The sequence below is a fragment of the Ailuropoda melanoleuca genome, chromosome 2, assembly GCF_002007445.2.
Source record: "Ailuropoda melanoleuca isolate Jingjing chromosome 2, ASM200744v2, whole genome shotgun sequence".
In the NCBI taxonomy this organism is placed as follows: Eukaryota; Metazoa; Chordata; class Mammalia; order Carnivora; family Ursidae; genus Ailuropoda; species Ailuropoda melanoleuca.
In genome coordinates this window covers 40,572,492-40,599,838 of record NC_048219.1, presented here as the reverse complement: position 1 = coordinate 40,599,838, position 27,347 = coordinate 40,572,492, and the positions used below count along the sequence as shown (strand labels likewise).

General features: G+C 38.6%; 2 protein-coding genes and 1 pseudogene across 2 annotated transcripts in view; 2 read left to right on the top strand and 1 right to left on the bottom strand.

Annotated features, from left to right (window-relative positions):
* Positions 1–27,347, top strand: part of C2H1orf141 (chromosome 2 C1orf141 homolog) — a 182,634-nt gene that overhangs the window by 64,946 nt on the left and 90,341 nt on the right. The window lies entirely within an intron of this gene.
* IL23R (interleukin 23 receptor) overlaps positions 1–27,347 on the bottom strand; it is a 64,893-nt gene that overhangs the window by 35,441 nt on the left and 2,105 nt on the right. Inside the window, exons 3-5 of the mRNA XM_002921946.4 lie at positions 24,740–25,036; positions 19,336–19,459; positions 6,000–6,160 (exon numbers count right to left, since the gene is read on the bottom strand). Coding sequence (XP_002921992.2) covers positions 6,000–6,160; positions 19,336–19,459; positions 24,740–25,036 — 582 coding nt within the window. The remainder of the gene's footprint in view (positions 1–5,999; positions 6,161–19,335; positions 19,460–24,739; positions 25,037–27,347) is intronic.
* Positions 6,798–11,612, top strand: LOC105238796 (annotated as a pseudogene).

Below are 27,347 nucleotides of genomic sequence, written 5' to 3'. Positions count from 1 at the left end.
ATTTCTGCTCTAATCTTGGTCAACTCCTTCCTTGTCAGTGGGTTAGGCCTGTCCCTCTGTTGCTGTTCCAGTTTCTTGAGGTGAGAATATAGAAACTGCATTTTAGATTTTTCTATTCTTTTGAGTGAGGCTTGGATGGCTATGTATTTCCCCCTTAGGACTGCCTTTGCAGTATCCCATAGGTTTTGGACCGTTGTGTATTCATTCTCGTTGGTCTCCATAAATTGTTTAATTTGTTTTTTGATTTCCTGGTTTATCGAGTCATTCTTGAGCAGGATGGTTCTTAGCCTCCAAGTGTTTGAGTTTCTTCCAGGTTTTTCCTTGTGGTTGAGTTCCAATTTCAGAGCGTTGTGGTCTGAGAATATGCAGGGGATAATTTCAATCTTTTGGTATTGGCTGAGACCTGTTTTGTGTCCCAGAGCATGATCTATTCTTGAGAATGTTCCATGGGCATTTGAATAGAATGAGTATTCTTTGGTTCTGGGGTGTAGTGTTCTATATATATCTATGAGGTCCAACTCGTCGAGTATGGCATTCAAAGCCTTTGATTCTTTGCTTAGTTTTTGCCAGGGTGTTCTGTCTATTTCTGATAGTGGGGTGTTGAGGTCCCCTACTATTACTGTGTTCTTATCTATATGTCTCTTTATTTTGGTTAAGAGTTGGCTTGTGTATCTTGCTGCTCCCCTGTTGGGGGCATATATATTAATAATTGTCATATCCACTTGTTGAATACTTCCTTTAAGAATAATATAGTGCCCTTCTGTATCTCTCTCTATGGCCTCTAGTTTAAAATCCAGTCTATCTGATATGAGAATTGCTACTCCAGCTTTCTTTTGAGGTCCATTTGCGTGAAAGATGGTATTGCATCCCTTTACTTTCAGTCTGAATGTATCTTTGGGTTCAAAATGAGTCTCTTGTAGCCAGCAAATGGATGGGTCATTTCTTTTTATCCAATCTGCCACCCTGTGGCGTTTTATGGGAGAGTTTAAGCCATTTAGATTGATAGAGATTATTGACAGATATGATTTTAATGATGCCATTTCTCTTTAAAGTCTTTGTATCGGTTGTGACTTGCTGCTCTGTATCACTCTTGGGGCCTTTTTACCTTTATAGAGCCCCCCTTAATATCTCCTGTAGGGCTGGTTTCGTGGTTACGAAATTGGTTAATGATTGGCGATTTTGGAACGTCTTTATTTCTCCATCAATTCTGAATGACAGCTTTGCTGGATAAAGGATCCTTGGCTGCATGTTTTTCTCTGAAAGAGCTTTAAAAATGCCCCCCCAAGCCTTTCTCTCATTCCAGGTCTCTGTAGACAGGTCTGACGTAATCCTGATACCTTTGCCTTGGTACGTGAGAAATTTCTTTGCCCTGGCCACTTTCAATACTGTATCCTTTGATCTAATATTTGCGAATTGCTCTATGACGTGCCGTGGCGTAGGTTTGTCCTGGTTGAGCTTGGATGGGGTCCTCTCTGCCTCTTGGACACGAATGCTTGTTTCCCTTGCTAGATTAGGGAAGTTTTCAGCTACAATTTGTTCAAATATCTCTTCTAGACCTCTGTTTTTCTCCACCCCTTCAGGGATGCCGATGATTCTGACATTGGATCGTTTCATAGAGTCAGTAATCTCCCGTAATCTACATTCGTGGGCGTGGATTTTTTTAAGTCCAGCTTCTATTTTCGCTTTTTCTTCTACTAACCCATCCTCCAATTCGCTAATACCTTCTTTTGCCTCAGTGCTACAATTTGTTCAAATATCTCTTCTAGACCTCTGTTTTTCTCCACCCCTCGGGGATGCCGATGATTCTGACACTGGGTTGTTTCATTGAGTCAGTGATCTCCTGTAGCCTACATTCGTGGGCGTGGATTTTTTTAAGTCCAGCTTCTATTTTCGCTTTTTCTTCTACTAACCCATCCTCCAATTCGCTAATACCTTCTTTTGCCTCAGTGACCCTGGCCTTCAGAGCCTCTAGTTTTGACTGCATTTGGCTCATAGAATTTTTAATTTCTGCCAGATTTGCTCTCATTTCCACCCTTAAGAGATTCTATATTCTCATTAACAGTTTCATTAATACTTTTTTCAAGTCTACACATCATCTTGACCATTGTTACTCTGAATTTCATTTCTGATAATTTGGTTATATCCATATCCATTAGCTCTGTGGCAGAGGCCACAGACTCATTGTCTTTTCTTTGCTGGGGGGGAGTTCTCCTTCTCATCATTCTGATGAGGAGAGGTTGCGGGGGTGACCAGAGCCCAAATTATTGACTGGTACCCAGGCCGTGTGCCCTTGTTTTATAGGGATCTTAGGGATGTGGGCTTCTTGATTTTTCAGCCTGACTTCTAGGGGAAGGGCCTGCCACGCCAATACTCAGGCAACCCTGTTTGGGTAGAGTCTCCGTGTCCCCTGCGAGGGGGGATGGGAATGGGCACACTGTGAGCCGGTATTTCCAGGCTTTTGTTCTCTGGCAGCTTTCCCTGGTGGTTTGCTGTGCCTCTTCTGAGAGTCAGAGCAGCAGCGGCAGAATCTCAGCCTCTGTCTCAGAACAGAGGGATCGCGGAACCGTTCTCCACTGATGTTCTGGCCACTTTAACTCTGTTTCTGTTGGTGCTGCTCAACCCTCCAGCCTCCCGGGATGTGCGCCCCACACCCAGCATCCCAGCGCTTACTTCCAGGGGCGGCGCATCTCTGTCCTTTGTGTTTCTAACACCGCCAGCCGCCAGCCGCCCCCGCACGCTCCCAGAGCTCCTGGTCTCAGTCTGGCTCCAGTGAGCACACTGGAGGTCCGTGAAAAGTCTGGTGGCACGCGCTCCCCACTCACGGTCCCAGTCTGTTCTCTCGTGGGTGCCGGTCCGCGAGTCTGCCCGCTCCCCCGTGCAGGTGGCTACCGCTTCCCGGCGTCCGAACTAGTGCAGGCTTCTTGTGTTAAGGATCAGTATTTGAAGATTTTTATAGACAGGGAAGTGTTTCCCAGGGCTCTGAGACCACTTGGGACCATTTAAGCACCCTCAGACTAAATTACCCACCCACTGTTCTCTCTCATCTCTGAGTCTGGCCTGCCATTGGTAGAGTAGCACAAGCATTCCTGAGACCGTTCTGCAGAAAGAAATACTCCAGGGAGGAAGCAAAAGTCTGTTTAGTCCTATGAGAAATGCAGATGGAACAGTAAGTCAGGTTTAAGATAAAGTTTTAGCACAGGCAGGTAAATGCAATAGAAAGCTAAGCTTTTAGGTTTGCATGACCTCATATGTTTTCAAATAAACATGCTATATAATAAATGCTTGAATATGTACTTTGTTAAATGACTCAAATGTTGAATGTTTGCTCTCATTGCTTAGGTTTGAAACGTTCCCATCATTTCTTAGGTTTTAAAAAACTGTCAAATCCATTGTAGATGCCATGTGTTTAGGTTTCATTTGTACTGAAATGAGGAACCAGATTTGCAGTTGTTTGATATCTTCCCAACAACATACATTTACCTATGTGAGAGTTGGCGTTCAGGATGGCAGCTGGAAGACCCTGCACTTTCTGCACTGGCATTTATTTCTCTACAAGAGAAGCTGAAACATCCCCCTCATGGTCGCTTCGGCACAGTGTTACTGCGCTATTAGCTCAGGCCTGCCTTTTAGCACAGCTTCCCTAGCTTAATTAAAGCCCAGTCCTATAGCTGTTGTGTGAAACTTGTTCTCAGGAGAGTCCTTTGTCCCAAGTTTCATAGAACAGTTCGTTTATCTAACTTGCAATGTCTCATTCTTCAGAGTGTCATAAACGAGTATAGCTCATCCATCAATTATCTGGTAGCTTTGTTGGGTGGAGGGTCCTAAACAGTCAAGCTATGTTTTTCTACCTGAGTTTCTAAGAGTCTGTTTTGAGATTTAGGGGGGAAAAAAAAAGGAGGTGAAATAACAACTCAAACATGAGGCTCCTTGGTTCACAGTATGAGAAGTCAGATTTGGAGGTGGTGGCCAGAGGAGATTTTCCCTCTGTGGAAGGTGAGGTGGTGATTAACCTTCTTCGCAAGTCAGCAAGTCTGCAGGGAAATCTGGCTCTCCTCCTTACTAGCTGTGGGAACTTGAGCAAATTATTTTATCTCTTTATCTGTAAAATGGGCACAGTAATACCATGTATGATTGTTTCCAGAATTAAGTGTGATTTGCATGTTAATTGTCTGGAACACTGTGTTTAATAAATGGATGTGATGATGTTAGATCATAAGATCACAATGATAATAATAGCAGTAATAGTAGTACAAATAATTTGGTTCTAAAAAATGATATTGCCAAAATTATACAGGACATGGTAGCCTTTAAACATCATTAATCCACTGGGGGAGCCTGTTTTAAGAAAAGGGCATTTTATGGCATCCTACCTCAAACTGTAAATTTACAAACGCATGTGCACCACGGTCAAGAGAACTATACGTGGTGGAATACATCATCACAGCCAGTCATGTTTGTTTTCAAATCCAATATTCAGAGCATAAGGACAGACTTTTAGACTAATCCTGTTTGCTGGAATAGTTGAGTTTGGTTGAGGCAGAAGTTAAGAGGTTGAGGCATTAGTTCCAATAAAAGACCCAGTGGTCCCCAAAGGATACCCATATTGTACCGCAAAAGAAGATGTCACATCCCCTAGATCACTAAGCAGCAGGGAAGTTGTCAGACACATAGCATGCTTTTAAGTAAAGACTGAGGTTAGGATATGAGGCTATTGGAATTAGAGCTCCCTAGCTCCACAGTCTCAAATTTTTTATACCACCTAGCCTCGGTTCCCTCAAATAGAAATTACAATCTCTTCTAGAAAACCGGGTTGTTGTGGGGGTGAAATGAAGTAATTTATGTAAAAGCAGTTAAAACTGAAGAAAGTGCTCCATAACTGTGAGCTTAACTGAAATCATCCTTAATAATAAAAACAGAAATAATTGGTACTAGGATGTCCAAATAGAGGGTGATTCGCTTGATGCTCTTTGGCTGGATTTGGCTTTAGGACTAGGATGTAGCTGTAAAAGACTCAGGGGCAATTACCTTTTGGAATTTATCATAAGGAAAAAGAAAACAGGGGTGCCTGGGTGGCTCAGTTGGTTGAGCATTTGCCTTTGGCTCATGTCATGATTTCAGGGTCCTGGAATGGAGCTGTGTTGGGCTCCCTGCTCAGTGGGGAGTCGCTTCTCCCTCTCTCCCTACCCCTCCCCCCATGCTAGCATGCACTCTCTCTCTCCCTCTCTCATATAAATAAATAAAATCTTAAAAAAAAAAAAAAAGGAAAGAAAGCAACTACTATGAAAAAATTTATCCAAAAGGCTGTTCATGGCAGTATAGTTTATAATGGTGAAAATCTGAAAACAGCCTAAATCTCCAACAATAAGGAACTAAAGATGTTCATTAAAAATAATATTGTAGATTAAATCAACAGAAGTATTTATTCTATATTATAAATTTTAGAAGGCAAGGCCTAAAATATCTGAACCAAAACATGTTAACATTTGTAAAATCTGGCGGGTAAAAACAGATATGTCTATATAATTCACCCTTTTTTATGTTTTTTGTAAAACTTAAAAAAAAACCCATAACTTCCAAAATAGTATATACAGTAGAATTCTTTAGTGTGCTATACTTCTCAGAACATAAGACTCATCACAGTTTATTATAAACCTTGTTTCTTTCCATCTTCCCTGGTAGATTGCAAGATATTTAAGGCAGCATATACCTTGCTTATCTTACTCTCCCTAGCTGTTAGAACAATGCTTGAACAGAAGAAGTTCTCAATAAATAAAACCACATGCACCCATGTAGAAGTAAGACTGGAAGGATATACAACAAAATGGTAGCAGTACTTATCTTTGAGTGTCTTGGGCTGGTCGATTATGGGTAATTCTTGTTTTCTATGTCATGACCTGCAGAAACTTCAGGGGAACTCCTTTCAGATCTAGACTTCATTTGACTAGGTTAGCACAAATGAGTTGTTTAGTTGTAAAGACATATGAATACTCATTCTTTACCTATATCATCCAGATTAATTTGCAGTTGTTTTGACTTCTCCATGCCCAATGCATTTGCCGCTTGGACCCAAACCAAATATTTCTTGCCACTTTGCAATGAATCAGTGGAGATGTTAATATAACTTGAAGAAAGATATTGTTGCTCTTCTTCTGTCTCTAAACTTAAAAAAAAAAAAAGATTATGATGACTAGTTATGTTTGGTTTGAATGAGCTATTCCTCAATTTTTTGATGCTACTTTTTTAGCCTTCTTTCAGAATACAAAATTGATTTCATTTTGAAAATCTTTCAAAATAAATTCAAGACTATTCAGGGCCACACTGTGATTTCATGGGCCCTAAGTCCTTTTGCCTTTATGGACTCATGCTTCCATCAAGAAAAAAATAGTATATATGTGTGTGGGTGTGTGTATGTTTGTATAGATACATATATATGTTCATATAGATTATGTTTTACAACTGTTGATATAAAAGCAAATACATTAATATTACATCTTAAAGCATTTTCTTTGACCTAATGGTTTATTTTTTCTTCTGATTTTATTTTTATTTTATTTTTTTAAGATTTTATTTATTTATTTCACAAGGGTTGGAGGAGAGCAAGCATAAACGGGGGAGCGGCAGGCAGAGAGAGAAGCAGGCTCTCTGCTGAGCAAGGAGCAAGATGTAGGGCTCAATCCCAGAACGCTGGGATCACGACCTGAGCCGAAGGCAGCCGCTTACCAACTGAGCTACCCAGGTGTCCCTTTTCTTCTGATTTTAAATGAAATTAAGCATTTCCATGGACCCCTGAAAGTGTCATGAGCCCGGGTCACTGTGCCCACTATGCCTACTGGATAAGGTAACTCCAGGCAGAGCTTGAAATAAATGAGCACCCTCTGGGAAGAGTACTACATAGGAGCTCAGTACAAGGGCTTTGAGTCAGACCTTTCTACCAGGTGTAGAGTGAGGGGTAAGAAGGGCTCACAGGATCAGGATAGGGTGAGAGATCTGGATGGGGTAGAGAAAGACCAAACTTCCAGGGGAAAAAAACAAAAACAAAAACCAAACAACAATAACAAAAAAGCCCCACCATGTTTTAAAACAAATAAATGAAGTAGCATGCTATTTTCAAGAAAGTTCAACAAGTTCATTCTCTGGAGCATGAATGTGTAAGAAGTAACTCCAAGTAGAGCAGACAAGATCGAAAAGCCTTCCTGTGGACTTTGAAACAAGAACTGACTGGATCTGGCAGCTGATTAGGTAAGGGAAAAGAAGTCCTTGTTGCCAAAAGAGGATGGAAAAGGAGAGGGGAGAAGCAGAGTTTGGAGTGACAGAGCTACTAAATTATCACTTCAAATTATGTTTATCCAAGATTTTATTTATTTTTTTTAAATTTTTAAAATTTTTTATTTTTTATTTTTATTTGACAGAGAGAGACATCCAGAGAGAGGGGAAACACAAGCAGGGGGAGTGGAAGAGGAAGAAGCAGGCTTCCAGCGGAGGAGCCCGATGTGGGGCTCAATCCCAGAACGCCGGGATCACGCCCTGAGCCGAAGGCAGACGCTTAACGACTGAGCCACCCAGGCGCCCCTATCCAAGTTTTTATAATTGAATGAGCAAGGATCTCTAATCAGCCAATTTAACTTAGTGAAATTTCAAATGTTGTTAAGGCTAAAATTTTAAATTTTACTCATTTCCATTGGCTTTGGCTAGCAAGTTTGAGCTCTCAGTTATATCTGTTAAAAATTTCTGGGGCACCTGGCTGGCTCAGTCGGTAGAGCATGCGACTCTTGATCTGGGGGTCCTGAGTTGGAGCCCCATGTTGGGTGGAAAGATTACTTAATCAATCAGTCTTAAAAGTTTCTACTCCACAGTATTTTTAGGGGGTAGACGTTGGTGGTAGCGGTGAGGGGAATATTGGGAAATGTTTCTTCCCTCCTTTTCTGGTTTCTGTGAGGAGAAACTGTCCTCAAACCTCCCCTGTTCTGTCTTGTTCTTCCCTCCCTCATTCTTCTTGAAGGTGGGCATGATTCTGTTTACGAAGAACTGGACTGTGCACCTCAGTCCCTTCCTCTCTCCCATTTTCCCTTGGGAGTCAGAAGACCACAGAAATTACCTTTTCTGGTCTTCTCCAATAAGCTGTAAGATTTAGAGGAGTTGGCCCCCTAGTGGGGATGTGCAGCTGCCTAATACTGGCTGTGATTGAGGGCAAGGGCAGTAAATCTGTTTATTCTGGGAAGATCAGTATTAGAAAGTTTACTGTTGCCAAATACTAAAGTCATACTCTCCATTAACAAGCTTTATTAATAATAAATATTATAAAATATTTTAAATGCTTAATTATTTAAATATATATTTTAAAATATTTAAACATAACCATTTTTATATTTCTGTTTTCACCTATTGGCTTGTAATTTCTCTCAGTTGGTTTAGAACGCATGAGGAAAATCTGCAGAGATAAATACTGAGCCACCTCAGACTCTTACACACCATTATCTATAGACAGATCCATTCATAACATGAAAGTGGTTTTCACTAGACTTCACGAAGTTTGTATTTCTCGAACCCTTTGAACCACCAACTCTTTTTATTTCCTTTTCTTAAGCTTCTCAGTCAGATTTTGTGCATCCCTGGTAACTACATCCAAATTATCACTTCCACTTGTTCTTTAAGCTTTTTGTTGTGGTTTCTGCCTTCACTTTTCCCTTGAAACTACTCTTCTAAAATGGTGTCTTTTCCAAGGTGAAGTCCTTTGAATCCTCTTTGTAGCATCTGACCCGCTTGATAACTTGCAAGTCTTACTTTCCTTGGCTACCCAGACCCTGTCTTCTGGGTGAGAGAGCCTACATCTTTTTCTCATACTAGCCTAGTGACGTCTTTCCTCCTTCAACCCTCCACTTGGGTTGCCCTCCTTACTCCTCTAACCCCACCACAGTGAGGCTCAGGTCAGCTCTTGGTGCTTGCCTTTTCCCTCAGCTCACTCTCCTTCCTGGTTTCAATCACAACAATGGACAAAGCATTCCAAACATACCTCTACTGAGTATCTGCACTCTCACTGGGAGTTGGGCTTGGATATCTGCCTGAGACCAGAACTGTAGCATATTTACAATTGAATTGTCTTTGCATGCCCATCAGCACTTCTTGCCCATTTCACCATTGTTGTCAAGATCATACTGCCTTTCTGATGTCCTCAGTTTGCTATTTTTAACAACTTTTTCTCCATCACTTAAGAACCAACCAAAGAAGGTGAAGCATTTCTTGAACTATTATTTTCTTATCTTTTGTCCCTGTTTCTATAGCTGTGGCCATGGTCTAAGCCTTAGCTCTATATTATCTGTTTGGTATATTACTTGTAGATTCCTACATTAATTGTATTACATTGTGAAACCTAACAATATAGACCTACTAATTTGGAGGGAAATAACCCTGGAATTTGAACAAAAATGCAAAGACAAGGACCCTATATTCTTATATTTAACAAACAGTAATGCTTCACAAATCTGTATGTCTTCTTTGGTTAAGGGTCACATTCATTTTCTCCGTACTGTTCCTAGTATAGTATTTGTGCTGCTGAGGCAAACACTGCTTGGTTTCTTTATCTAGTACCATCAACTTTTTTCTGTCCTGGGGGGACTGACTTGATAGGATTTATGGGGAAGGAAGAGTTTAAAAATCACCATCATTTCGTCTCTACAGCTGCACTTCAGGTCTTATTACTACTATGCGCCTATTCAACAACTCCCCAAATTTCTCCAGCCCCACAATATCCCAGCCAGGAGTATAACTTGCCAGCCACTATGATGTGTTAGAATCCAGAGTTGTGTGCTTTCTGAGACACACAACTCCAGGGAAGAAAAGAGGAACCAGCTTTGCTCTACCAAGCAATAAATGCATTTATGAATCAAAGTACTACAGAAATTATATATCTGTATTTTAAACTTGTCACCACCACCAGAGCAGGATAATCTCAGCAGGCAACCAAAGAATCTCTCTAAGGCTGACAGGGATACTTTGATAGCCGTGAGGGGTCTACATGGAATGCAGGCAGCAGCAACTACTCTAGTTCAGCTCAGGTTTTTAACCCTCAGCGCGTATTTTCCGGTGCTGCCTCTTTCCTCTCAGTCACAGGGAGATCACTATGAACACCAGGAGAGGACAAGGACATGTCATAGTGATGAAAAGCAGAGGACCTGGTTTTAGGAAAAAAACCCAGGTTCAAATCCCAGCTCTGCCGCTCGATAAAATGTGCGACTTGGAGCCAGTTACTTAACCTGTGTACTTCAGTTTACTCATCTTTACAACAGAAAGAATAACATCGTTGTGATCATGAGTAAATAAGAAAAGTGAGTGGGATAAGGAAGCATGGAGCAGGTGGCTTCACACACTATAAAGGGCTTATTAAACATGCAATTATTATGAATTAAAATGTATCTATGACAAGACTTTTACACATTCTAAAGAATACAAATGAAACCTTAAAAGTTTCTATATTTCAACAAGTAAAATATCTTTCATATTACTTGTGTCTGAAATCATATCATTCCATTAAATTCAGGTGTTTGCCTAGTTCCCTTATATTTCGTTTGAAATAAGACGGAATATAAATAAATTACAGAGAGGTTGTTTTAAGGTATGCTAACCTCATGTTCAATAAGATTTCAAATGTGAAAATAAGAAAATGGCAAATATGGGTAAGTAGCAAGTAGGGCATCTCTGAGTATTTTCCAGTTAGAGAAAACCACATGCATGTCCTTAATCAGTTTGTGGCTAATGCTTTTATCTTTTACAATGAGACCACAGTCAAAATGGAAATATATTCTTAAACCAACATTGGCCATAGTTATTAAGTAATTTAACTCTGCTTTCAAAGTCTAACTTCATATTAGCACCTAGGTCACAAGCATTGTTTCAGATGAAGAACCAGTAATAATGAATGAATGATTATAATTTTGGGGCTATTTTTACATAAAACTGTGTATTACAAAGTTTTCAAATTTCTCATTTTAATTTCTGGTTTTGGTGTACTTCTTAATACATAATGGATTATTTGTTAAAGGGTGTCAGCATGATTTATATGTCTCTGAAATTTCCCATGCACCTCGCCCTAGTTGTATTTAATAGATTTTTAATAAACACTGCTAATTTATGGTGATAACGGTGAATAGTGCTTTCCATTTATTTAGCCACTCATTCAACAAATATTTATTTAACATCCACTATGGTCCAAGCACTCCTTTAGACCCTGGGAATACAACAATGGACAAAACAGATTTAAGTCATGCTCTTTCTTTCTGAGCCCATAGCGCCCTTGCAAGCATAGTGAACGTTCCTAAACTCACTGGACTTTCTGCAAGAAGTGTGGCAAGCACCAATCCCACAAAGTGACACAGTACAAGAAAGGCAAAGATTCTCTTTATGCCCACAGAAAGCAGCATTATGACAGGAAATAGAGCGGCTATGATGGGCAGACTAAGCCGATTTTCTGGAAAAAGGCTAACTACAAAGAAATTGTGCTGAGGCTTGGCTATGTTGCACCCAACTGCAGATCTAAGAGAATGCTAACTCTTAAGAGACGTAAGCATTTTGAACTTGGAGGACATAAGAAGAGAAAGGGTCAATTGATCCAGTTCTAAGCTTCAATTTTTGTTATATTATGAAGACAATAAAATCTTGAGGTTATGTTTACTTCATTTGGTTGCAGTTGGTCTTTTAAGAGGGAAATAAACTAGTACCATCAATAAAATTCCCCTTGTGAGGCAGTTTATGCTTGAAAAACAAAACAAAACAAAACAAAACAAAAGATAAAGTCCCAACCTTCATGGAGCACACATTCTGGTGGAAACAAATAAATATATAATATGCCATGTGGTGATTAATGTTTAGAAGAAAAATGAAGCAAAAAGGGGTTAGGAAGTGCTAGAAGTAGAGGTGGGGATTTTTATTTATTTATTTATTTTTAAGGAAGATGAAATGAGGAAGGCCTGCCTAAGAGGGTGACTTTCCTCCTCTCTGGAAAAAGAGCATTCTAGAGATATGCAAAGACCCTGAGGCAGAATCTTGTTTGTCCTGTTCACAGAACAGCAAGGACATCAGTGATGTTTGGTATAGGTGAGGCCAATAGAAAGGCATTAAAGATAAGATCAGAGAATCTGGAGGAGGGAGAGATTTTGAAGTTACTACAAGGTCATACAGAGCCATTGAAGGACTCTGGCTTTGATCTGTGAGTGAAATGGGAGGTTTTGAGCAGAGGAGTGACATGTGAAAAGAATTATTCTGGCTACTTCTATATAATAATATACCGTAGGAGGGCAAAAGTGGAGGCTAGGGCACCACTTAGGAAGTTAGGGCACCAGTTAGGAAGTTTTTTTACTAACCCAGATGAGAGATGCTATGGTTTGGCTCAAGACTGCAAAGTGGGTAGTGAGAAGAGGTCAAATACAATAGGTTTTGCTGATTAATTTTGTTAACAGCATGTTATGCAGGAATCTAAGAGGACTCCAGTGATTTTGACCTAAATAATATGAAGATGGAGTTGCCGTTTACTAAGAAGGGGAATGCACTGTGGGTAAAGGAAACAGGGTGTTTGGTTTTGAACATGTTAGCTGTGAGGTATCTTTTAGATGTCTAAGAGAGAGTGCTGAATAAGATGCTAATATCTAACATGATAGCTGTGGAAAGGGGGCTGTCTAGATTTGAGGTAGATAAATTAGGAAGTTTTACACTATAAATTTGCGTTATGTCTTTTAGGTAATGAGTATAGATAGAGATAAAAGGAGATCCTAGGAATAAAGCTATGGGGACCTATTGCTTTACTGGGAATGAAGAGGCATCAGTGAGAATCTGAGGAAAAAGCATCCAGAAAGGAAGGAGGAGAATCAAAAGGGAGGGGTGTCCTCCCAGCCAAAAGAAGGAAGTGAAAAGCTTAATTAAATGCTCCTGAAAAGGAAGATAAGGACTGCAAAGAAACCACTGGGTTTGCTAATGGGGAAGTTGTCAGTGACATTGATAAGACCTGTCTCAGTGCACAGCAAAAATTTGACTAAATGGGATTAAAGAAAAGATGAGAGAGGAAGTAAGAGACTGAAGGTACAGACAACTCTTGAGTTTTGCCATAGGAGCAGAGAAATAGGGTAGTGGAGAGAGGAAGGACCATGGGATTCTGCATTTTTCAAGAGGGCAGATGCTGCAGCTTTTTTGAAAGCTGATGGGAATGATCCAGTAAAGATAGAAAAGGTGATCATGCAGAAAAAAGAGAGAAAGATTGTTGGAGCAATATTGTTCAGGAGACAGGAGGGGTAAGATCTAGCACATGAAATGGGGAGTTAGCCTCAGGGCAACTGTAGTTATTCACAGTAGTAGAAAGGAAGGCCAAATATATGGGTACGGATGTCAGTGCTTCAGTAGATGGGGGAGGCTTATGGTATTTCTCATTATACCTATTTTCTCAGGGAAATTAGAAAACAGGTCATCAATAGAGAATGAGGAGGGAGAAAAGACAGTGGAGACCAGAAATGAGAAAAAAAGTAATGAAGTAATTATTGGCTTAGTGGAGGAATGACTTGGCCAGTGATAGGTAGCAGGATACTGGGTGGCTTTCTGGGCCCCATTGCGATTAATGGTCATGAATATAAAGTCCCATCAGTCAGTAAGTTTGTGTTTGTCTCCAGCCAGAATTAGCTTTCTTAGTACAGGTGCAGAATCAGTGAGGAAATGGATTTAAAAATATGACCTGCTTATTAAGTCCTAGAAGAATTAGTGAAATATAACATCACAGCCTTAACAATATTTGGAATCATGTCTAAGAACTCTTTCTGGCTATTAGGAATATGCATATGGAGGAGGAGAAGAAATGGCAAAAACAAACAGGCCTTATGAATTGACAGAATAGGCAACTGGCCCTAGGAGGTCTAAAATGATATCTCATCTAAAAATAATTGTCCTTCTGGTCTTTCATAGTGCCTGAAAATTCCATCACTGGTGTTATTCTGAAAAGTTTATGACCTTGTCATCACAGAGGTGGTGCTTACCTACAAAAAAGTCTCTAGAGTTTAATGTAGTAACAAGAAGGCACAAAATGCTAAATAAATATTTGCTAAATTGGCTTGAATGGAATAGAATGAAGGGCCATCATGCATTCATTTTTATTCAACAAGTATTTATTGAGTAGAAGACACTGCAACAGACATTGCAAGAGTTTCCAAGATAAAGAAAGAACATATTTACATGAAGCTGTCGAGGGCAATAGACAATAGCAGGTAGATGTTTATTAGCAGAATTTCTTCTTCTTCTTTGGTTTCTCCTAGCATCACTTATTGATATATATAGCAAAATACAGAGGGGTAGAGGAGGGTATGTGAATGGCCATGCAGCTCTGCTGGTGGGATCACCACAAAGATACTAGGGGGAAAGGAAGCTCTTGAAGCAACACAGAATTCCTCTATTTCACAACTTCAACCCAACACCAGAAGGGAAGCCCTGATGACCCATAGGCTGCAACAGAGGGAATGCCACATTTCTGCCACTAGTGGAACAAGTGGGTGGACTGAGGTAAAACACCTTTCCTATATTTTACTGGAAAACAGAACCGCATGGGTTGGAAGTGAAACCTTGCAAATGCTGATCTCTCTACCTGTCTGCCAAAGTGGAAAATACCCTAAGAACCAAGGATCTAGAATACCCTTTTTAAACTACCTCAACCACAAACTTTTCCCTGGGGGGAAAGACTTTTTTGATAGTTTAGAAAAATTAACTTTCTTTTCTCTAATTTTTTCAACTCATTGGTGTGTTTTTCATTAATTGTAAGATGAACAGATGTTTATTCCCTTTTCCAATTTGTGCTTATAGGAGCTCATTCTTTGAATTCGTTGCAGGAGAACATTCATTTTTATGCTAATCCTTCACATCTTTTAGGTCCTTTTAAAAATATGATAAAATTCCATTAATCTGGACTTAATTCAGAATATGGGTTAGGTTTGCCTGAGTTTGACTGTAATTTACTGTTGGATTTCAGAAAATATGGTGAAAATTTTTCTAATAGGTAAGACTTTGTATTATTATTATTTAACTAGACTGTGAAGGGAGATTGCAGGAAATGTCTATTTCTCCTTATCAGAATAATCACTCAATAAATATTAATGGAGCAGTTACAATGCACCAGGCACCATTCTAGGCTCAAGTGGTACAGCAGTGAACAAAACAAAAATTCTTGCCCATATTGAGTTTACATTTCTAGTCTAAATGAATGAGTTTACTATTGACATACGCACAACAGCTAAAAGATTAGTCTTACTTGTATTTTTTTAGTTTTATTTATTTTTTCCCAGGAAAGTCTTACTTTTAGAGCGCATTTAAACATCTCTTTCTAGATATTCATCTGCTTAAAATTACTGTTACTTGAAAATAATGTACGTAAAATTATTGTTTATAATATCCTGCAAATGATCATTATTTAATGGCCTTATGTTAATCTCCTCGCCCAAATCAGTCAGGTTTTGATGTAAGAACAAATCAAACAAGCCTAGGATGTTGGCCCTGAGTGTTGCCATAATACTCTGCCTTTTTGTTGTTGTTTTTAAGCATTTCCGATTTGCGAGTCATTTTTTATAGTTCGTGTTCTTATAAACTTTGGAACACCCAGTATGGTTATCCTCATTTCACAGAAAGCTACGGCTTGGCAAAGCTAAATAACTTTTCCAAGAACACACAGCTAGAAATTATGGCAGATACTGTTAGATGACAGTGCTAAGATTCTATCAACAATGCCCTTCTCCTAGCTTCCCATCAGATAGAGGAGACATGTAACCCAGTTCTGGCCAATGAAGTGCCAGTGAGTCCGTGGGGGGACGTTCTTTTTCCTTCACCACTTTTCCTGTCTGGGACTTGAATGAGAAGCCTAGAGGTGCAGCTTCTGAGGATTTAGGCCAACACACTGAAGCTTGTAGAGGAGAAAGGTGGAAAAAGCCTTTGGTATATCAGTGCGTAATGATGCCAGCTCTGTAATTCCTACCACTATGGCTTTTGATATAAGTAAAGCCCCATGTGTTTAAGTCACTGCACTTAGGTTTTCTGATAGTTGCATCATAAAAGATACCTAACTGATAAATCTCAGAACTGGAAATCAAAAGTAAAACTTGACACCCCCCCTGCCCGTTCTTTCCAATGGATAGTGCTGAAAGCATGCTCTTTTAATAAATGTATTCTTAATACTTTCAAGGTGACTTTTTGAGTACTGAGAACAATCTCAATACTTGTAACTACTACAGGTATTTCTCACTTTATAAGCTAGATGTGTTTCTCAAAAAAGCCGTGTGTAAGTAATTTAAATATATGTAACTGAATGCATTAATGGATTTTAAGAGAAATCTATAATAAATAGTCAAAATATTTGGAGGACTTTTTTTATGATACTAAATAGGAAATTAGGTGATAGTTGGCAAGTTTTTGTTCAACAAATATATCTTCTCAAATTGTGGCATGCCTGTTCCAAATTTATAATGCAATTTTATTGTCAGGAACCTGAGAAGGCAAGTAAATGGGATCTGAAAGAATTAACTCATACCCACTAGGTTGGCAATAACCAATAAGATAATAATAAGTATTGGCAAGAATATGGAGAAGTTGGAGTCTTCATATACTCCTAGTGGGAATGTAAAATTGTGCATTGTTTTAGAAAACAGTATGGCAGTTCCTCAAAAGGTTAAACAGAATTAACATATGACCCGCAATTCTATTCCTAAGTATATGCCCAAGAGAAATGAAAACCTGTGTCTACCGAAAATCTTGTACGTGAATATCTCAGAAGCATTACTCATAATAGCCATGAAGTGGAAACAACCCAAATGTCCATCAACTAACGAATGGATAAAGTAAATGTGATATATTCATGCATTATTTGGCCATAAAAAGGAATGAAGTACTTATACATGCTAGACCATGAATGAACCTTGAAATCTCCGTGCTAAGTAAAGAGCCAGTCACAAAAGACCATGTATTGTATGACTCCTTTTATATGAAGTATCCAGAGGATAGGCAAATCCCCAGAGGATGCCTCAGGATGGGAAAGTTGAGGGAAATGGGGGTGACTACCAATGGATACAGTTTACTTTTGGCATAAGAAAATGTTCTAAAATTGTGGTGATGGTTGCACAACTCTGTAAATATACTAAAATCACTGAATGCTATACTTTAAATAAAGTGAATCGTATAGTATGTGAATTATACTCTATAAATCTGTTATATTAAAAAGAAGAAAAATAACCAACCAACAAAGGGCAGTTGGGCCCATGCGGTAATAAGAGTCCCAGGAGATAGCAAAAATCCTCAAGGCACTATGCTTTTCTCTGCCAATCCGGCACTATCTAGCTTTTCTGTGAGACTGCTCTGTGGGGGTTGCTCCCGTACTGCCTTCATTTTAATTCCTAAAGTTGACCTTACAAGGAGACTCTTAAGTTTTCTTATCCTCTTTTCATCTGGAAAGGACTACTTTACCCTAGAGACAAAAGGTAAGTGGTTAAGTCTCAGACTTGTGTTAGAACACTGGCTCCCTTACCGTCTTAGCTAAGTGACTTTGGAGAGGTAATATGAGCAGTGTTAAGACGGGGACAGTAATAATAGTTACTTCACAAGGTAGAGCTGAGGATTGAAGATGTAGTGCACCTGACAACATGACCTATGCCTAATTTCCATGTTTCCATCATCTCTTTGATACCTGACCTTGCCTCTGTCTAACCCCTGCTTAGAATGAAAGGTGTGAGCGCCCTGCCCGTGGCATGTAGCTGGTAACTGCAGGCTTAGCAATGTATTCATAAAATCTGCCCAGTTTTTACACAGAATTTCTTGAATGAAGAGGTGTTACTTTTTATGTTTCATTTAATCAAAATTATTCTGAGTACGTCATAGGTGGAGAGAGAGAGAGAGAGATTGGAAGATTATTCTCTTTTACTATAACTACTAAACCACGTCAGCAGAAGGTAACGAGATTGGGAAGAAGGCAGTCAGGCCATTTCAAATCCCACCTCTCCCTCTCTGTAGCTCTGTGCCGTGATGTATCACCTAACCCCACCGAGCATCAGTCACCTTGTCTACAAAAATCAGAAAAATAATCCTATGTACCTCACAAGGCTGTGTAAGGGATTGAATGAAATAGCACATATAAAGCTTTTGGCCGAATGCTTGGCAAATAGTAAGGGCCCCATAAATGCTTTTTTAAAAATAAGTAGTTTGGGGATTTTTTTGAGAGTTACGAACAGAAAAATGTATACTTCAATTATACCACTGAAGGCATTCTTTAAAAAAAAAATAAACTAAACAAAATGAGAAACATGGATGGATGACCAACTTAGCCCAGTTTGCCCATACCTTTTTTAATTAATGGTTTTATTTCCAACTTTTAACACTAACAGAGGACTCCAAAACGGACTAATATACATGAATATAGTCTAAACATAACAAAGAAAGAATTCAGCTACGTACATTGGAGGGAAGGGGATTTTTTTATCAACCTTTTCCTATTTTGCCATTTCTGAACAAGCATACATGTTTTCCCAATTTAATTTTCTACAAAGTAGTACAACTTTTATGATCAACCATTTATCTGTAAGCATAAAACTTAAGAGATTTGGGCTGGCTGGACATCTTGGCTCCTGAAGTCTGGTTATTGTTAAGAATGTAACAAAGGAGTATTTCCTGAAAGCTCTCCTGGACTCCACGTAGAAAATTATCACTTTCACTCAGTTATTACTTTCAGTTTTAAAACTGAAAGTACTGGGTCCTGGGAACTTCCGTAGTCTCAGACAAACCAGAAAAGATGGTCAGCCTCTACAGACACCAAATTTAAGATTTGGAGATCATTATTAATAACTAATAGCTTCCGTGAATTTAGTGCTAATGGTGGACCTGGCGCTGTGCTACATGCTTGAAAAGCCAAATTCCACTGAAATTATTAGAATAAACCTGTGTATTAGGTTCTATTCTTATACCCGTTTTAAAGATCAAAGGAAAGCAATTTGGAGAGGTTGACCAAATTGCCTAAACCCTAATAAGAGGATAGAGCTGGGATGAAAGCAAAGGTCTTTTTAAAACTATTCTGTGCTGTATTGCCATTAGGTCCCTGCCCCCAGTTACATACTAATGAATTAAAGGACAGAATGTTTATAGAACACATTGTCTCAGAGAATGAAAATATGAATGGCCCAAAAAGGGTTGGGGTAGCTTCACTGATGATAACTAGGGAGTTGGGGGTAATCAGTGTACATTTACTGTTTAAGGCTCTTTTTTTTTTTTTTTATTCCTGCTGGAGGCAGAACACTGGCTGGACTGGAGTGCAATTGCTCATGTTAAACTGTTGCAGGAACCTACCTCTTCACGTACACCACATACTTTGTGTCTATGTAGGTGGGCTTCCCGGAGTTCCAGGTACAAGTCATGTTGCCTGAATATTCATAAATGACACAGGTTACCTCGTCAGGAACATCTGGTGGATCTGCAACAAAATGTATCACTTAGGAGCCACCCTAGAAACATAAACTTCTTTATAAAGTAGTTGATAAACTTTCCATTTTATTTAGGAAAACATCCCAATCAGCACTCAGTACCTCCCTCATTCAATCCCTACCACCTCACCTAACAACCTACTTTGCCATACTTTGCCATTACTCTCCTTTGTAATACTTTGCTATATTCTCCACTCCTTTGGGGATACTAATGTGATCGAGTTTCTCCCATCCAAAAAAAAAAAAAAATCATTCCTTAAATCCTCTCTCCTCATCTACTGTTGTATCTCCTTTTCTTAACAGCTAAACTAAGGGTCCTATATTATATTGGTCTTTTACTTCATCTCCCATTTGCTCTTGGACCCCAGACAATCAAGATTCAGACCCACAATTCCATCAAAACCACTGTTGCTATGGTCATTAATGACTTTCTTTTTTCTTTTTTTTTTTTAAAGATTTTATTTATTTATTCGACAGAGATAGAGACAGCCAGTGAGAGAGGGAACAAGCAGGGGGGAGTGGGAGAGGAAGAAGCAGGCTCATAGCGGAGGAGCCTGATGTGGGGCTCAATCCCATAACGCCGGGACCATGCCCTGAACTGAAGGCAGACGCTTAACCGCTGTGCCACCCAGGTGCCCCCATTAATGACTTTCTAATCAACAAATTCCGAGTTATCTGTGCAGTCACCATTGAGCATGACTTCTGCAGCATATGTAAGTAAACTGTAATACACTCCTAAAATATATCCCAAAACAAAGATGTAGACGATAATTTAAGTAGCCTCTGGAAAGTACTAGAAATATGTTTAAGGAAATTCTGGCCATATGATAAAGTGAAAAATGCAGGTTGCAAAGCAGTGTAATATAGAGATCTCATTTGAGAGGGAGTCAGTGAGAGAGAGGATTTAGGAGAGAGAAGGAGAAAGGGAAAGAGAGAGAGAAACTAAAACTTGAAACACATATTTCAAAGTAATTAAAGAGGGATTGTTAGTAGTGAGATTATGGGATTATAGAGATGATGGGTATTTCCTTTCTGCTGGTCTAAATTTTTGAAAGCTTTCTCTTGTATCCAATTTGATTTTACAATTAAAAAACAATTTCAAGCAGTAAGAACATACAAAAGTACTTTGAAACATTTTGGTGACAATGGGGAGAAACTGGACTCCAAATAAGTGAAAAGAAATATTTAAGTTTTATTTGAATATTAAAGGAGGTAGGTCTGGAAACATAAACTTAAGTCATTTTGAATATTGATTGAGTTGTGATCCCTCACTGATTACGGTGATTTGTGCTAAAGTTATTTTCCCCTCTGGTTTTAGATAGAGTGCCATTGATTTGGCCATCATAAAAGACAATGGTCAATCTTTTGGGCTATGTTATTCCACAGCATTTTATATAGAATGAATATTCAGGGTTATAAATGCCTCATGGTTAATTAACTTTGCAAAAGATCAAACATTATATACACACATGCAAATAAGTGCAATATTTGTTAATGTGAAGTATGTAAAGATGGTAGTATGAGTACAGTTGTGAGAATAAGACCGGGTTGTTGCTAATCTCATTGCCAGTTTATCCAACATCAAGGATGAAAACCCGCTGTACAGCCAGGTATCAGAGAGTACCCTGAAATATACAAGGATGAGGTTTATGTGTTTGCTTTTTCCTACCAATCCCATCCCTCCCCTGTTATTGGAGCACTTAATAATCACCGGCCAGATTTCTTGCTAATTCAGAGTCTAGCCAAGGATCATTTTCTACTGAGAGTTTCTTGAAGGTAGAGTCCCTCTTCTTTGAATTTCTAGCATTTAAAATATTTTTGGTGTGTGGCAACCACTGAGTAAAGTTTATCTCATAATTCAATTGGCTTGCATAATAAAATGATAATGAGGAGAATTTAAAATGCACAGAGGCATGATGCTTCTGGCAAAGATCACTGCAATTCCTTTCCCAAGGAGAGCTCAGGCCAGCCTGATTGTGCCAGGAATTATACTAGGATGCAACGTTAAAGACAAATATTCAGGGGCTTTTGTTGGATAAAAAGTCTGCTTTCCTCACAATAAGTAGAGATCAAAGATGGTCAAAATTTAAGTCAAAGATATTTAAACTTTTGAATAAATGATTAAATAGAAACAGACTGTTCCATGTATGGTTTACTTTAATTTGGTGTTTTTAAATGAATAAAGACATCACATAGCATTTTATCTCATGATTGGTGTGGAACTGATAAAATAAACTTCCCATAATATGTGTACATTTAACCACGGATAAGATTCTAGGAAGTGTTTAAAAGGATGACTAAAAATGGAAATTGTGATAATAATAGTTCATATTTCACAAATTACATATTAAAGTACAGAAGCTTTTAAACATATTTGGATTTCTCTTCAGGGAAAGCACTGACTCATTTATTTTCTCTCTCTTTTATGATTTGTTTCCAGTCTTAAAAAAAATACACATAATCATTTGATTCAAAACAGTGGTGATAAGTTAACATAGTAAAGCTCACAGGACAAATACCCTGTGATCAAAGGAACCCAGTGAAAGCAGTGTGATTTCTAGAGTACCACAAAAACCCTCAAAAACCTTTTTTTGACCTACTTAAATAGGAAGCTTTGTTTGCTAAGAATGCAGAGCCCAAGAACATGGGGTTCTTGGGTCCAAGAGTTAGAGTCAATTCTTACCTGGCAGTTACAATTTCACACTCATAACCAGAGCCCTCTGTAAGAAGTTACAACTCACAAGGTAAATAAATGGAAAGAGCAGTGTTCTTTCTAAGCAGCCAGCAGCAGAGAATCTAAATTCTTCTATGATATTGTCCCAGGAGGGGAGCAAAGGCTGTTCCCTGACCCTGAACATGGCCAGCAGGTTGGGGACAGAGGCCCTCAGGCAGCACTGGAAGAGCTATTGGGGGTTATTTGTCACTCAAATTGCAACCCAAGGAAGGAGGCCACACTTCTTTTGCCTCCTTTTTTCCTCTGGCTTAAATTAAAAGCTGACCTTTCCCCATAACTGTGAAAATTGCTTATTTGCCCTCCAAAGAAATTGTGTCTTCTCTCAACACCCCACCTCCACCCGCAAAGGATAAATAGTAAAATATTTAAGCGTTGTTATTTGTTTCCTGAGGATGTGGACAAGCTAAGGCGTCCTCATACATCAGATTAAGAAATCTGCCTGTGCCTTCAATTCCCATAATTTAGGGCAAGTTTAGTATGCTATTATCAATTTAAGGCATGAGTTGGCCAACTTTGTTCTTTGACCCCAAAACTTACTCCTTTCCTTCCTCAATTGACCTCTACCACCTCCAGTAGCCCTTCTTTGTTTTGAAAATCATGCAAGATCAGGTTCCCAGAATTAAGTACAATGGCCTTATTTAGGACAAGGAAGCCTCTGGCTTTTCAGGTGTCCACTCTAGGGGCAAGTGGTGACCACCAGGTGGTCTTGCTCTTGCTAGTTAAGGTCTAGAGATGAGGAAGAATAAGAACTCATATTTGATTGTCAAAAGTATGGATGAAGCATGACAAAGACCCCAAAGCCCTCTATCTTTCTTCACTGAAATTGGATCCAGATGCTCTAGGGAATGAATCTCTGGGTTAAAACCATGCTGAATTTATTGACCTATTTTTTATAATACTAGAACCAAGAATTAAGTATATAATTATACAAGTGAGCTCATATTTCTATGATAGCTTACAAATCTTCAGAATACTATAAATACAAATTGAATTTAGCAGGTATTTTTAAGATGAAAGTGATTTTTCTTTTTTTTTTTTTTCAAGATTTTATTTATTTATTTTAGAAAGGGAGAGAAAGCCTGTGCACATGCGAGCAGGCAGAGGGGCAGAAGGAGAGGCAGAGAGAGAAGCAGATTCCCCTCTGAGCAGGGAGCCCTTTGTGGGGCTTGATCCCAGCACCCTGAGATCATGACCTGAGCCAAAGGCAGCCACTTAACCAACTGAGACCCCCAGGCGCCCCCTAATTTTTTTCTTAGTATTTACAGTAACAAAAAATGATTCACATTTGGGGCAGTGGGATTAAGAGCAGGGAATTATGTCAGAATCTCCTCATGTTTTATCAAAAGCATGCAATTTTAAGGGTTTGGGCACACTGGTGTTGTACTTTAAAGTGTGTAATATACTTTCAAATAGTTTATTAAAATTTGGTGCTTACTATAGCTGGTATAACTGGCCTCATTTCACAGACATGGAATCAAGGCTCGGACAGGTTAACAGCCATTAAGAAGTATAGCAGGAACACAAAGCTAGTTTTGCAATTTTTTTTTCTCCCTAAATCTTAGCCTCAAAATTTCTTGATGAGATCCACTTCAAGGTGGATGATATTAGTTTGGAAAGCAAATAAATAAAAAACATAAATGCAGAGCAGATGAAAAGAACAACACTTAAAATCTGAGGGCCCTGCTCCTCATGTGTGCTGTTTGGACAGGCTAGTGTTAAAATTTTATGTGTGTGTTTTTTTTTAAAGATTTTATTTATTTATTTGACAGAGAGAAAGACAGCCAGCAAGAGAGGGAACACAGGCAGGGGGAGTGGGAGAGGAAGAAACAGGCTCCCAGAGAAGGAGCCCAATGTGGGGCTCGATCCCAGGACTCTGGGATCATGCCCTGAGCTGAAGGCAGACGCTTAATGACTGAGCCACCCAGGCGCCCCTAAAATTTTGTTTTTTGAGTGCATCGGCAACATTAAAAAATTTGTAGAGTTCACATTGAAAATCTATATTTCTGTCTTCTTTTAAATAGTCAAAAAATTTAGGAATGTGGGATCTCATAAATGATGGAGCTGGGCAGTGGCTGTCCCCAGTAGATCATCTATGTGCTTTCCTCTCTGCACAGATCCCACCAGCCTCCTTGATTCATAGTTTACCAACCCAGCCCCTGGAAGCATTTAGGTTTGCAATTCCTATATTAAACTAATATAAGAAGTAAATTATATTAATTTGTCTATTTTTAGAAAATGTTTTATTTTTTAATTTTTTTAAAGATTTTATTTACTTATTTGACAGAAAGAGAGAACACAAATAGGCAGACCGGCAAGCAGAGGAAGACGGAAAAGCAGGCCCCCCCACTGAGCAGGAACCTGACCTCCCCATTGAGCAGGGAACCCTACTCAGGGCTGGATCCCAGGACCCTGGGATCATGACCTGAGCTGAAGGCAAACACCCAACCGACTGAGCCACCTAGGCGCCCCGACAAGATTTTAGACTAGTTTGCTAGATTAACTTTCATTTGAATTTTGAATACACCCCAACACTTACATCCAGCAGAAATGTCTTTTCCACATATCAGTGTCTCTTGAAAATATCTAGGACATTCAGCAGTGCAGTACATAGAAGCATGTGGCTCCAAAAAGTTGTTATACCAAAGCCGAGCTGTTGTTTTGTTAATTCTTGTGACTTGAAATCTTTCTTTGATGCCATTTTTATAAAAATAAAGTTTCCTTGGTTGGCAGTTCTTAATTGCTGCTTGACAGTATATAGAGATATTCATACCCATCTTAAAAATTGTGGCTGGTTCTACCCAGATGTGGCCAGAGCAGTTTATATTTGTAATTCCTGGAAACAAATAGATAAAATTTTAAAAATTCCATGTAAAACATTAAAACAAGAGATTCAAAAGAATATGCTGTTGCATATAAATTTTAGTCTTTTCTATTAACTAAATGATTTTCATTGGAAAAAAGTTTTAGGACTAACTGCATCTTTTAACTGATTAGTTTATTATAATGTGCTTCTGTACGTCTGTTGATGCTCAGCAACATGGGACAAAACTAGAGTCAGCCTTTAGCTACTCTAAGAGCAAATATAATTAGCTCTCCTATTTTAAAGTAGAGAACTGAGGCATTATGAGGCTATGCCATTTTTCAAAGGTAAGGTTAGAAATAACACTTGGCACTGCAGAATCCAAACCCCATCTTCTAGCTACTCAATCAATCGTTCATTGTTCTGTAGATAATGGCTACTTTTATCAGAAAATTATGAGTTTAGGGGCTCCTGCGTGGCTCAGTTGGTTGTGTCTGCCTTCAGCAGGTCATGATCTCAGTCCTGGGATCGAGTCCCGCATCAGGCTCCCTGCTCAGTGAAGAGCCTGCTTCTCTCTCCCTCTGCCCTTCGCCCTGCTTGTGCTCTCTCCCTCTCTCAAATAAATGAAATCTTAAAAAAAAAAAGAAAATTATGAGTTTAATGAATAAAATCGTACTTACTAATGACAAAAATTTATTGCTTGATAACCACTTAAAATTCGTCATTAAGTTAATAATATGGGAAAATGTTCTGAATATATTTTGTTGAAAAGCAAATTGTAGAACAACATATTTAATATAGGCTTAATATCAGAAATAGATGAATGAAGAGAAACACACTAAGATATTAACAATGATAATCTCTGTGTGTTAGGCTAATTTTTTTCATTTTTAATTACATTCTTCTGTGTTTTAAAGATTATATAATAAATGTATTACTTTTATAACCCAAAATAATAATTTAAAGTCATTTTCATATGCTCAAATGACAGTGCAGTGCAATATCAGTTAAATTCTCATCAAGGAAAATTTATTATTGTCTTTTTCTGGAAATACTTGCATTAAAATATCTTAAAATATTGTCAAAATAGTGATAAAGGCAAGTATTTGATTTTAAAAGGTCTTTAGACTTCAATGCTTAAAGAATTAACTTGTATAATACAATTATAATTGAATATTCCATTTACATAATGAACATTTATGTATAAATTATAAGTATTTAAATGTTGAAGTACTGATAAAATAATTCCATCATTATTAAGAGAACATCAAAGCCAAAGACAGGAAAAGGAGGTTTTAAGAAAGCTCCGACTGGTTGGGGCGCCTGGGTGGCACAGCGGTTAAGCGTCTGCCTTCGGCTCAGGGCGTGATCCCGGCGTTATGGGATGGAGCCCCACATCAGGCTCCTCTGCTGTGAGCCTGCTTCTTCCTTTCCCACTCCCCCTGCTTGTGTTCCCTCTCTCACTGGCTGTCTCTATCTCTGTCAAATAAATAAATAAAATCTTTAAAAAAAAAAAAAAAGAAAGCTCCGACTGCTTTAAATAAGGTCAACAATTCAAGTTTAGACAAACTGAATCTCTAGGACTTTAAAAAAAATATGTGAATACTATCATGGAATTATTATGAGTAGTGTTTGAAAAAAATAGCGAATATAAAAAAGTCAGAAGACTTCAGATTTGGACAAATGTTCTGGTTTTCAAAAATAGAATAAAGAAGAACCCCAGAAACTTTGGACCACTGAGCTTTACTACATTCAGGAATAAATTAGTAAGTCAATGATTTCGCAGTACCTAAAAAAAATCAGTAATTAGTGGGAATCAACACAGATTGTGTAAGAATAAGTTACACAAATATGTTAATTTCATTTTTAATAGGGTTAGTAGATTGATCAGAGGAATATAAAACATTTTTAAATTTTTTTTTTTAATTTCAGCAGAGCTATTTAAGAAGGGGAACTTGGAAAAAATGTAGTCTGGATGCTATTAAAACTATTCATAGATTGAACAATAACATATAAAATAATTTCTTTTATCTCTTTTTTAAGATTTTATTTATTTATTTGAGAGAGAGAGAGAGAGAGAGAGAGCATGAGCGGGGTGAAGGGGAGAGGGAGAAGCAGACTCCTGGCTGAGCAGGGAGCCTGATGCAGGGCTTGATCCCAGGACTTGATCCCAGGACTCCGGGATCATGACCTGTGCATAAAGCAGATGCTTAACCAACTAAGCCACCCAGGCATCCCGTAAAATAATTTCTAATGGACGGCTTGAGGGTCTCTAATGTCTTTGCAAAGCTTTCTACAAGGTCTAGAAGCCTACCTTGATGTTGCTTGTCTCCTGATAAATGAA